The sequence below is a fragment of the Xyrauchen texanus genome, chromosome 5 (assembly GCF_025860055.1).
Source record: "Xyrauchen texanus isolate HMW12.3.18 chromosome 5, RBS_HiC_50CHRs, whole genome shotgun sequence".
Lineage (NCBI taxonomy): Eukaryota > Metazoa > Chordata > Actinopteri > Cypriniformes > Catostomidae > Xyrauchen > Xyrauchen texanus.
Genome location: NC_068280.1, coordinates 118,496 through 131,176, shown reverse-complemented (window position 1 = coordinate 131,176; position 12,681 = coordinate 118,496). Strand labels below are relative to the sequence as shown.

At 39.3% G+C, this 12,681-nt stretch overlaps 1 protein-coding gene across 1 annotated transcript in view; it reads left to right on the top strand.

Moving 5' to 3' along the window:
• LOC127643702 (ly6/PLAUR domain-containing protein 1-like) overlaps positions 1–10,977 on the top strand; it is a 28,766-nt gene extending 17,789 nt beyond the window's left edge. Inside the window, exon 3 of the mRNA XM_052126523.1 lies at positions 10,251–10,977. Within this exon, the coding sequence (XP_051982483.1) occupies positions 10,251–10,489 (239 nt within the window). The 3' untranslated portion in view covers positions 10,490–10,977. The remainder of the gene's footprint in view (positions 1–10,250) is intronic.
• Positions 10,978–12,681: the final 1,704 nt, after the last annotated feature.

Below are 12,681 nucleotides of genomic sequence, written 5' to 3'. Positions count from 1 at the left end.
GAAACACAAAAATTTGGAGCACTTTATATGAAAAGAAAGGACACGTAACCAGGATGAATATAAGAAAATTAAAAACTTTCAGCTAACGTCTTTTAAGATACCGTTATTTCTGGACTATTTTAGCGAACCTGAATATAAGCCGCACCCACTGAATTTTAAAAAAATTATTATTTTGAACATAAATAAGCCGCACCTGTCTATAAGCCGCAGGTGCCTACCGCTACATTGAAACAAATGAACTTTACACAGGCTTTAACGAAACACGGCTTGTAACAAAAATAAATAGGCTTTAACGAAACATGGTGTGGCAGCGGGGGCGTGGTCAAGCGCCCGTCCGGGAGAGAAAAGCGGTAAGGGCGCTTACATCAAGTGCTGAAAACAGTGTGACAGTTTTCCCAAGAAGGACACGTGAAGCAGGGCACTTGACGTTCCAGGTAAGGCTTTTAATGGCCACAGCAATGTTTACAATCAATTTTATAAAGTTTCTCAATGCTTGGTCTTCTATGCGCCAACACTAGACTGACGTGTGTCTGTCTGTCACTCACTCACTCACTCTCTGCTACCTTTTTATGCCGCTCTCCCCATGCTTACTGAAATTAGACACAGGTGTTAGACATTAGCTCAGGTGTAAGCGCCCTTACCTCTTTTCTCTCCTGGATGGGCGCTTGACCACGCCCCCGCTGCCACACACGGCTTGTAACAAAAAATGAAAAAATAGCAGTAAACAGTAGCCTAGCAAGAAAGTCATTGGTCACTATCTTTCTCTCTTGTGCACTGAAACCACTGAAGTCATCTCCTTCGGTTTCGGAGTTGAATAGCCTCAGCTTTAGTTGTCTTTTTGAGTCAATTCATCACGCTGCTGTTTCCAACGTCTTATCATCGACTCATTAAGACCAAGCTCCCGTTCAGCAGCTCTATTTCCTTTTCCAACAGCCAGATCAATCGGCTTCAACTTGAAAGCTGCATCATATGCATTTCTCTGTGTCTTGAGGGTGACAAAATGACTACCGTAAACAGAATGATGGGAAGTTTGAGCGCGCTCGATTTAATCTAAACAGTAAACAAAAAAAGTTGTTTGACCTTAACCCGTTCGGCAATTTCATTGGTCTAATGAAAGCTTCACGCCGCCAAAAAACTGAGCACGTCACAGAATGTTTTTTTAATTTTTTTTTTATAACATTTTAAAGCGGGAAAAATCCATATATTAGCCGCGTCGTTGTTTAAGCCGCGAGGTTCAAAGCGTGGGAAAAAAGTTGCGGCTTATAGTCGGAAATTACGGTACTGTAAATGTAGGAACTGTAAGGATATGTCTCCAGTTGTTTCTGGAGTAATACAGACGAGTGTAATGGCATGCTAATGTTTACCTGCATGTTTCTGCCGTTTGTAAGTGTTCCTCAGTTCCAACTTGACCCTTTAGTAAAATATTTATATCTCTTATACACTGGTGTAAATGCTAAAAGACAATAATCTGATTCTTAAATTGGCAACAACTATTCTCTATGTTGTTTACATAAAGCAGTCCGGATTCGGCATGTTTCAGCATGTAAGCTTGTGTTTAGGCTCTTATTTATTGAATACTCCAAACTATTAAATGTTTGACCGTGTCTCATTTACTGCATTTATTTTCAAGTAGACAGTGTTCAATATTACATTCAAAGTAATACAAATCTTGGCTTGGTCTCATTTTCTTAAGTCTGGAGTAAACACTCTCAGACATTGTAAATACAGCAGCAGGTATCAGCAAAGAGAACTTTCTTGATTTACAAGTATGATATATGCTATGAATGCATAAAATTACAATAAACAAAAAAGTAGGGTTGCAACGGTATGAGATTTTCATTGTATGATAACCGTCTCTGAAAATATCATGGGTTTTGATATATCACAGAATTTAATTTAATTTAATTGATCAATTGTCACACATTATACATACATTTCTGCATATACATGGTGAAATTATTTATTTTTCACATATCCCAGCTAAGCTGGGGTCAGAGTGCAGGGTCAGCCATGATACAGCACCCCTGGAGCAGATAGGTTTATGGGCCTTGCTCAAGGGCCCAACAGTGGTGTCTTGGTGGTGTTGGGGCTTGAACCCCTGACCTTCTGGCTTATAACTTGAACACTTTTGCCAAAAATCTCGGTATGTGTCTTTGGCATCATGCCCTGAAGGGACTCAAAAAGTTGTCAGGTTTGCATAAAAATTCGCCTGCATCATCTAGAGGCACCCACGACAAAATTTATTCACAGAATTTTGATAAACTATTAAATTTTCTAATGGTACTTCAACGAAGACGACGAAGAGCACTCCAAAATGGACGCGAGGGTATATCTCTGTAATGCTTTAGCATATTCATACCAAACATATTACTTGTCATAGGAACCATGACTCGGGGGTGCTTGCTCAGTTTCTGAAAGGCGCCACCTAGTGGTCATGAGATATAAAAAAAGTTAATGTTTGCTTATAACTTCTGAACAGTTTTTTATAAAATCATCAAATTGGTCTCATTAGATTCAGTGTGGTATATCGAGTTGAACGAAATGAAAAATTCCTATGTCAGCCATTCTGGACATCAGCCATTTTGAATTTAGCCATAAAATGCTGTATTTTACGAACGACTTGGCTTATTGTTTCAAAACTCATTATGTGTCTTTGGCACCATGCTCTGAAGGGAAAAATTGGTTTCAGGACAGCTCCATCTTGTGGTCAAAAATGATTATGCTATTTCTAAAAATGCTTATAGCTATTGACTCCTTATGCCTACTGTCATGAGACTGGTCTTGATAGATTCCGTGGTTCATACTGAGAACAATGATACCAATTATGTCATGATTGAGCAATCTTCCTGTCCGCCATTTTTAAATGTTTTGAAAACAAAAAAAAGATTCACAGAATTGTAATAAACCATAGCGTTTTCGGATGCCACTTCAACGAATTTGATGAAGAATGTGCAAAATTTTACTTGAGGCTGTATCTCTGCAATGATTTGAGGGATTGGGACGAAACTTGGTGCATGTCATCAACATTAGGCCCTGAGGTTACCTGCAGCATTTTGGCACACTGTCCCCTACTGGTCAGGAGAAAATGGCTATTTTGGCTTATAACTCTTGATGCTTTCCTGCATGATAACATCATGCCCAGATACTACCTGAGAAGTTTCAGAACAGTGACACATACTGGACAAAAATTCTTAGAAGTAGCTATTTTTTGTTATTTTTAAAATAAAAAATATTTTTATGATTGAAAGTTTACTTTTCTAACTCCTCATACACTGTTGTTTGAACATGTCACAAAACTTATTTTGCTGCTCATGGTGCTGATAATTGTCTTGACCCCGGTATCGCAGTTTGCAGCTATATTTATACTTGAAACTATTTTTTTTTTTAAGGGAAAGGATACAAATATTTAAGAAATATATATATTTGTGGTTTTATCCGTATATATACAAGTGTGAGCAGTGTATGGTATCAGCATGTATATGCATATATATATGTGCATGTACATGTTGATATTATATATTGTTCATATTATTATTATTTATAGGACTATCATCATTATTACCATCTCTATTATTACCACTATGATCGTTAATACTATTTCATTATCATCAATATTATTATATCTATAGTCAGCATTGTCATCAATGTCATTGTATAAAGATATTTCCATAATTATGTCAATAATTTAGTTGATTTAATACATATTTTCTAATTACTATGACTGTATTATCATATCATAATTATATTTATAACCTATTAATATATAACAATAATGTTTATTTTCTATTTATTACAAACACATATCTATAAAACTACAGAATTACACCCCCCCCTTTTATTATTATTTATATTTATTTATTGATATATTTTTAAATAAACTTTTTACTTTTCTTCAGTACATACTGAATAGAGATGTACACACACACACACAACACAACACCACCTCACACCTACATTTCACATAATATCATGCAATATCTGTTTTGTTTGTTTTTGGTTTATTGGTTTGTTTATCTTATATTTATGTTGTTGTATATCCATATTTTGCTCTAATAAAAAGACAAGGAAAAGAAGGGGGAAAGAAAAAAAGAAACTAGCTGGTAAGTTGATGGCTCAAATAAGTTGTAATATACATAAATAAATACAAACTATGTCTATAATAGATAAACAATGCCTGAGTATTATTTAATATACTGTTCTACAATTATTTATAGCTTGATGTAATTTAAATATATTATAGTGGTTTATATGCTATAATATATTTCATTTATTTTCTGTATATATGTAAATTATGCATGTAATTGTTATAGTTAATGCTATTATTGTTATTGTTGATGGGGTAGTAGTGGTGGTAGTTGATATTTATATTATTACAGAACAATTTATCCTCCCTCCCACCCGCCTTCCTTATAAAATCCAATTCCAAAAACATTCTATTTATACACTTATAACTTATATACTTTATTAACTGTCTGGGTCTGGTGACTGTTCTAGTGCTGTCGGTGAGTGCGGTTGGCACGTCTTATCGGCATGGGCACTTGCCTGTGCGATTTTTGGTTTACCTGGCCCCTCCCTTTGCCACATCTGCCGGCGGTCCCTTCTCTTATTTTAACGTGACTGTGTTGGAGTGCTATCTCGGTTGGATGTTGTGTCTCTGGCTGGGGAGCTAACTGGTGCACACCACGGTTCCAGCCAAAGATTATAATCTAAAAAGGTCAACTAAACAATGATTTCTGGTCATCTGCCAGACCAGACCAGGTGAGCTTGATTTAGAGGTGCCTGCCGTGGTGCCCCAGTATCCTTTGTGGAGGAAGACACAGCGGCGCACAGAGGCTTAACCGCTTGTATGGAATTGGGTTTTGCAAGTGGCTGGGGAGGAGGGGCTGGGGTTAGGGTCTGTGTCGGGCGGGTCTGTTGGATATGCTTGCCGGTGGTGGTGGAGCGGCTCCCAGACCTAGAGAGTTTCATATATCGGCAATCATTTTATTGACTAGTCTAAAATTTCATAAAGCTGAGATTATATTATTATTATCACTACTACTACTTCTATTAGTGTTTTTATTATTATTACTGCTACCACTACTACTACTATTATTGTTATTATTATTATTACTAGGATTTTACTACTACTACAACTATTATTATTATTATTATAACTGATTGTTCCATATCTATCTGTCACTCAGCTCATTTAAATCTATATCTTCAATGGGAGAGCCATGCCATTGTTCTTTCCCTGCTGTCCGTGACCCAGTCCGAATAGACCTGCAACCCACTTTTGTTTGCGACCCACCAATTGAGAAACACTGCTCTAACTCACACACACAGATGGCTTTTGCATGCTTTAGCATGTTGTTTACTGCGCAACATTGCAATGGCATTGGAAGTTTCTTTCCCTTATGGCAGTGCTCAAAGTGTGCAATTTGTGTCGCAGAACCGGCAATGATTCTAACTCTTATAAGGTGCCAGTACGGTGTCCTGTCCATGAAACAAATCAAACAAAGGGGGAGAACTGCTACATCTTCTCACATTGAATACCGCTGTACTGACCAAAGATAAATCCTTCTGCTCAAGCAACACTTCATGCCTTCAGTTCATCCAACATCTATAGCTGGCAGAGGTCGCCTCTGCTATGTTTTAACCATTTCAATTGAAATGGGGCCTCGCAACAGAAAGGGCCTCGCCTTGTGCCCAAATAACTCTGTCCCCAGCGCACACACAAAGTTGACTAATCCTGCTTTCCCAAAGGCATAACTTATGGATTTGAATGGAGAACAATCATGATATTCATACTGTTAGCATCACAGTGATCAAGACTAAATCATCTATTTAAACATGCTGAAAGTGTGCATTACTACACCTAACCTAACTTTAATCTTCACGTACATTTCTTTTAAATAAAATACATTTTACTTTTTGTCTTGGATGTTGTCTGCCTTACTGTGTATGACAGACAAAGATTTTGGACATTGGTTCGGCAATTACACACTGAAAACCGGACTTCAAATTCCTCAATGGCGACCCACTGTTTACAAACACGCCGGCGGAGCCCTTTGTCTGGGCTTCTCCGTGCACCGAGCGGACAGAGCGAAAGACCTCTCAGGTAAAAGCAGAGGTGGTGGTGTATGTTTTATGATCAACAAATCATGGTGTGATCAGAGGAACGTACATTTTATCAAGTCTTTCTGCTCTCCTGATCTGGAATATCTCATGCTTCTGTGTCGTACATTCTGGCTACCGAGGGAATTCACAGCGGTGATTATCACAGCTGTGTACATCCAACCACAAGCCGGCACAGACCGGGGCATATCCCCAACATATCAGCTTCAACACACGAGGAGGCCGGGTCTTGGACCACTGCTATTCTCCTTTGCGGGATGGCTACAAATCCCTCCCCCGCCAACCATTTGGCAAATCGGACCACTATTCCGTTCTGCTTCTGCCCACTTACAGGCAAGCATTACGGATCAACCCCAACCAGAAACCATGGGTTAACGGCGATGTTCACGCGGCACTTAGTGCACGGACCTCCGCTTTTAATTCCAGGAATTAAAACTGCTACCATCAGGCAGGTGGTATCACAGCATCAGGACCCACACCAGCCGACTACATGACAGCTTCTTCCCCCAAGCAATCAGACTTTTGAACACTTGATCTCTTACGATCAACAATCAGCACTGCACTTTATTAATCATCATCTTGTATCACACACTGGACTGTCAAATATATTCTCCCCAATTCAACTACTGTATATATATTTTTATATACCCTTACCCTTATTTTTTTATTTTTATTGTATGTGTATTCTATATTGTTTGTATTGTTTACAGTACATTGTATATTGTGTTGTGTAAGTATGTGTACATTTGTTATGTAAATTGTGTTGTGTAAATATGTTGTTTATTGTAATTGGTACTGCTGTGTTATTCGGAACTGCACACAAGACTTTCACCTACTGTTGCACTTGTGTACACAGTAGTGTGACAATAAAGTGATTTGATTTGATTTAATTTGATATATTGCAGCCAGCAAATTTTGTGAAAGAAATGCAATTTCAAATTAGACTAATTTACATAGAAAGGAGGTGTGTTTATGCAGTAACGATTTAAATTCTCCAGCCCTAGAGAGGTGGGGAAAAGCCTGCCAGCAGACACAGCCAGAAGGGCAATGCCTGGAGGGGAGAGTGTGACAAGGAGGAGGGCGCCTATATTTTGTGTTCCATATTGCACCGTATTCTAAATTTGAGAAAGGTCTGGATTTCAGGCAGGGCAATCTAGCACCCATACTATCTTCATATGCCGCCATGTACTTGTAATATTGGCAGTATTTGGTTTGCCTTTCATGATCACCTTTAAAAGCCGCATTCACGTTTCGTGTCAGGGCATCAACGCAAACGTCAAGTGCCGCATTTAACTCCACATGAAAAGCACTTGGACACAACGTCTCCTACATATTTTCTGTTAAAAAAACCTTTTTGATTTTGATACCTGATGGGTAATTTCTTATATGAAAGATACATGGAAAAAAATTATGTTACAAATTTTGAATTTTCCCAGATATGATTTATCACTTATTCTGGTTTACAATATTTTAAATTAAATTTAAATGTAATATATTGCCTCAACCCTAATGCTGATGTGTGTATTTGTAATTTATCTGGTTGTTTATTTGTGTGTGTTGATTATCAGGCTGTATGGTGACAGAGGTTGGCTGTTGTTATGTGGCTTCAGCTCAACTTCTGAGTTCAAACCTTTCATACCTGATAGAGCTGGATCAAAGCTATAATCACCCAGTAAAGACAGAGCTATGAATCTTTGAATGATGAGACAGTTCTTGATTTATATACATGATAAATGTTATGAATGCGTAAAATGACAATAAACAATAAACATTATGATTACACAAGAAGTCAGTTTAACAGTTTTATATATTCTTTGAACACAGTTAATATAGTTAGCTAAGACAGCGAACAGCAGAAAAAATATATAAATAAAGTTTACTGCACATTTACAATTAAACCTTTTAAAATATTCGTGAAATATTATCCAGTGTTTCTATATAAAGTTTAATGTTTTCTGCAGTCACAATTTTTCGAATGTCTTTCTATATCTTGTTGGTACCAGAGGAACTTAGTGCTTTGTTTACCGGTGTCTCCATCCAAAATGGCAGTGGGAGCATGTCTGATGGCATAATTGAATACTATCTATAAATACTTTATAATAGTATGTGTCTGTGGCAGGGCGGAGGGGGGGGGGGGGGGGCCGGGTCGTGATCCTACACACCCGGTCCTGTATTAGGCTAATTATGCCTCCTTGAGCAATAAAGGTCGACTGCAGGGGATCGTGTGAGAGAGAGAGATCGTTAACGGACATGTCCGTCGTGTGTGTTTGTGTCTTCTTTTAAGTTTATCATTAAACCATTATTTATATTATCAAGCCGGTTCTCGCCTCCTCCTTTCCATTGATCCCTTTACACTAGTGCCGAAGCCCGGGAAGGGGGAGAGATACGCCGTAGTAGAGTTCTCGCCACTACCGTCCACCCCAACGGAGCTGACCGCGAGGGGAGAAGGGGCTCCTAACCGACCGCCTGGAGCGGTCAGGGCCACTGCCAGGGGCGGAGGAGTTACCTACCAGCCGCTGAAATGCGGCGGGGTTTAAGACCGCCGACCGCGAGCGGGGAGGGGCTCACTGCCGACCGCCTGGAGCGAGAGAACCGCTGCCAGGTTTAAGACCGCCGACCGCGAGGGGAGAAGGGGCTCCTAACTGACCGCCTGGAGCGGTCAGGGCCACTGCCAGGGGCGGAGGAGTTACCTAACAGCCGCTGAACGCGGCGGGGTTTAAGACCGCCGACCGCGAGCGGGGAGGGGCTCACTGCCGACCGCCTGGAGCGAGAGAACCGCTGCCAGGGGAACTCTTCTGTTCCCCGAGAACGCGGCGGGTGTTCCTTCTGCCAGGGGCTGGAGGACTGCCTCTGATCTGCCCGGAGAGGCACGGCTGTAATCCGATAGAGGGTGGAGGAGTGGCCGAGGAACAAGCTGTGGCGTATCGGAGAACTGGCGAGTACGTTTTTTTTTTTTTTTCATGTCTCTCTCCTCTCTCACTGTCGCTCTGTGTTGGCCTTTTCCCTCTTTTAAATTTTACTGTTTTTGGGGGGTACTACACTGTTACAGGAAGTACCTCCCATTTTTATTATTTCTGTTTCCCTCCTCTTTTCCCCTCCCTCGTCCAGGTAGATGGGGATGACCTGCTGGCAGACTAGACTTAAAGCACGCCCTCCCCCAGGGAAAGAGGGGGGGATGTATGTCAGGCCGGGGGCTCCCCAGCCTGAGAGAACGAGGGACGAATGTGGCAGGGCGGAGGGCGGAGGGCGGGGCCGGGTCGTGATCCTACACACCCGGTCCCGTATTTGGCTAATTATGCGTAATAAAAATTCTGTTACAGTTAACTGGGAAACATTTTAGTAAAGGTGTTGATGTGTAAAGTCTTATAACTGATGCTGGAGCTGAGCAGGTGTTTCTCTTTCCTTCGTTAGTGCTGTTCAGAATGTCGACATTGTTAAGACATTTCACATGATGGTTGAACTGCTCCATGGTACTTTTATATAGCAAATTCTCATGTTAAATTCAAATGAGTCACATGCACAACGATATCGATGTAAACCCGAATTAATCATGCATGTTAGCCACTCTGCATTTGTCACGAGAGCGCACATTTTAAGGAGTGCCCAGTTGATGCGCTTGCACGGGTCCTGTCAATGGAGCTCGCATTTCATGGGAAGCTCTATTGGCATGCGTGCACAGATAGCAGAGCACAATTTGGCTTCAAAGACCCCACACACATCCGTGTTCCACATGAAAAGCATATTTAGCGCTCATAAAGTAAAATAAATGTAAAAAGGTTAGGTAATACAGTAATAACAGTCAATTATGCATAATTACAAGCAATTAACCCCTAACCCTGACCCTTATCCTTATACTTAACCATTAGTAAATACATGTTGTTAATTAGTAATAATCAGTAATTTCAGGAGGAAAATGTATGTGATTTTTACTTCTGGTACCAGATTGTTGTGATCTATAGTAACATGTAAATTCCTCTGTAAGTTGTTCATTTGCCCTTTTATGTGTTGTAATTGTTAAGTGGCCATAATAGAAATGAAAGTCTAAGTCATTATTTCCACTATAGTATGTATTATTATATGATATTATGTTAAAATGATTTGACTTAAATATGATGTGTGTGTGTGCGCAGGAGTTCACTACAGGAAGTCATGTGCATCATCAGGGGCATGTCTGATTGCGTCGTCGGGTTATCAGCAGTTCTGTACGGGAAAACTGAACTCTGTCTGCATCACCTGCTGCAACACGGCACTCTGCAACGGCCCGCGACACAAACGCCGAGCGCTCTCTTGTGCCTGCTCGCTGCATGTGCTCATCCCCGCCATACCACTGATCGCTGCCATCCACAACTTCTTCTCATACTCACACTGAAAAACAACACTTCATTCTGTCTCTCTTCATCATCATATGTCTCATGTTAATAATAATGTGAGTTATTTCAAAATTGACCTTTCAAATACACAACGCCACACAGACACTGCTGTCATTGTTAATATGTGTGTTTGTGAATGATGTCATGATTAATATGAAGACACAATCAGGGTAATAGCAAGGATTTCTGGGCCCCTTACCTATTAAGGAATTACAGTTTCTAATTTGTTTTGGATCCCCCTGTACCTTTGGGGCCCTAGAATCATTACCACTTTTCACCCCATTAGCTACGGCCTTGGAACAATGACACTATTGTAAATTCAGGGCTGGCCCATGGGTTTGTGGGGCTCTAGGTGACATCATGAGTCATAACATTAAACATTCATAGAAATAAGAACTTTCTTTTTAAAATATGCTGAGCATCTGACAAATAACATGTATATTTGTCCTAATCTAAGATTTTAGGTTAAAATGTTTTAGGCATTATAAATTTAGGCATTTCTTTTCAGTTTTGCACACTTTTTATTCACCTTTAGTTTTGATTTTAGTTTTTGCAGTTCATTAAAAATGTTATAAAAATGAATTAGACACTTTTTGAAATAGTTTTAGATTAAATATAATCTTTCACAGCAAGGAAATGGTCAACAATGCTTTTCATGATTATTTAGTGCAACAAAATCAATGTAAACAAATGAGGCAGAATTACGTGCAATAGTTAATATAAGTTGAAACAAAAGAACAAATCAGGTACAGCAATATAGAAGTGTAAAAATAAAATTACAATCATTTATTTAGGGCCTTTAGAAACAAAGCAAAAGTATATAAATATAAGTAATAACACTAGCAGATCTTTGCTGATTAATTACTCATATTCTCACGTCACGTCGAAAGTGTTTTTCAAGTTGTTTTTAGATTATTCTTCAGAAAACTCCCCTAATCCTTCTGTGACAAGTGAAGTTTTTTCCTTCAGAAACTGTGTTAGGGTTAGGCATTCCCAGCAATGCAACACGGCATGAAAAAATAATGAATATTACTCTGTAGTGTTGTTTATATTTACTGTCTGTGTTTTATTTGTTGTCACATTTAGTTATTTGTCATGTGGTAATTATTAAGAGCATATTTATGTCTCTGTTATGGTGATTTGTTTTTTAAATGGTGAGGATTATGTGCGTCTTTACATCAATTAAACTGTATTTCGTTAGGAAGATGGTTCGATTAGGTGTGTCTTAATTTACTCAGACTCCTATGCAATAAAGTATAAATGAAAAATAGCACTACTAACGACACACACCTCGATGTAGAGGATAAAATCTGACTCAAAATTGAAAGTTACGAGTTATTGTGCAATTCCAGCAGCCGGCCCTGTGAAATGAGATTGTGTTTAAGTTAAATGTTGACTGTTCAGCTCTGACATGTTAAACATCACATAACGAACATCTACTGCACAGGAAATGACCTCAGAAACATGACATCATCCTGCACTTCTTGTGTGTATTTATTAATGTACTCACACCAACCGCTGGGTGGAGTTTGTTTTATCCCACCTATCACAACACACACACACACACACACACACACACACATATGTGCATTACATGATCAGATGGGTCACTGATGAATGGAATAAATCATAACTATAGCCTAGTTTCCATCCACCTTTATCGCTATTTTGTTATCGTCAAAGTGAAAATGCCATACAAATGGCTTTTTATGGATAATAATGGTGTGCGTGATGGCGTCATGCTTAAAAAAAACACTTTGTCGCACAAGTTTTGGTTTAGCGCAACAGAAATCTGCCCTGAAGCCGTTTCCATTCAGAAATGTGTTTATCACTAATTCACCTCACAGATGCCCCTCATTTTTTTCCTCCAAAGTTTTGGTATAATGGGGAGATTGAGACAATTCATTGAAATTAGGAACAGTTGCTCTTCTGATGGGACTGTAATATCGGTCCTGATGTTGCACCTATCGCAGGTTGCCATCGGTTACGACCCGAAAGTGAATCATCATGACCCTGTTCAAGTATTGAAGAAACTTTCAGGATCATCATGGATGTGTTTCTGATGTGTGACAGATATTAAAGAAACATTGATGCGTGTAATATCAGTGTTACATATGATTCATTCCTCATATTCAATATTTTAAACATCTAATCTAAAGCATCACAACTGCATCATGTCCTGCATATTTCT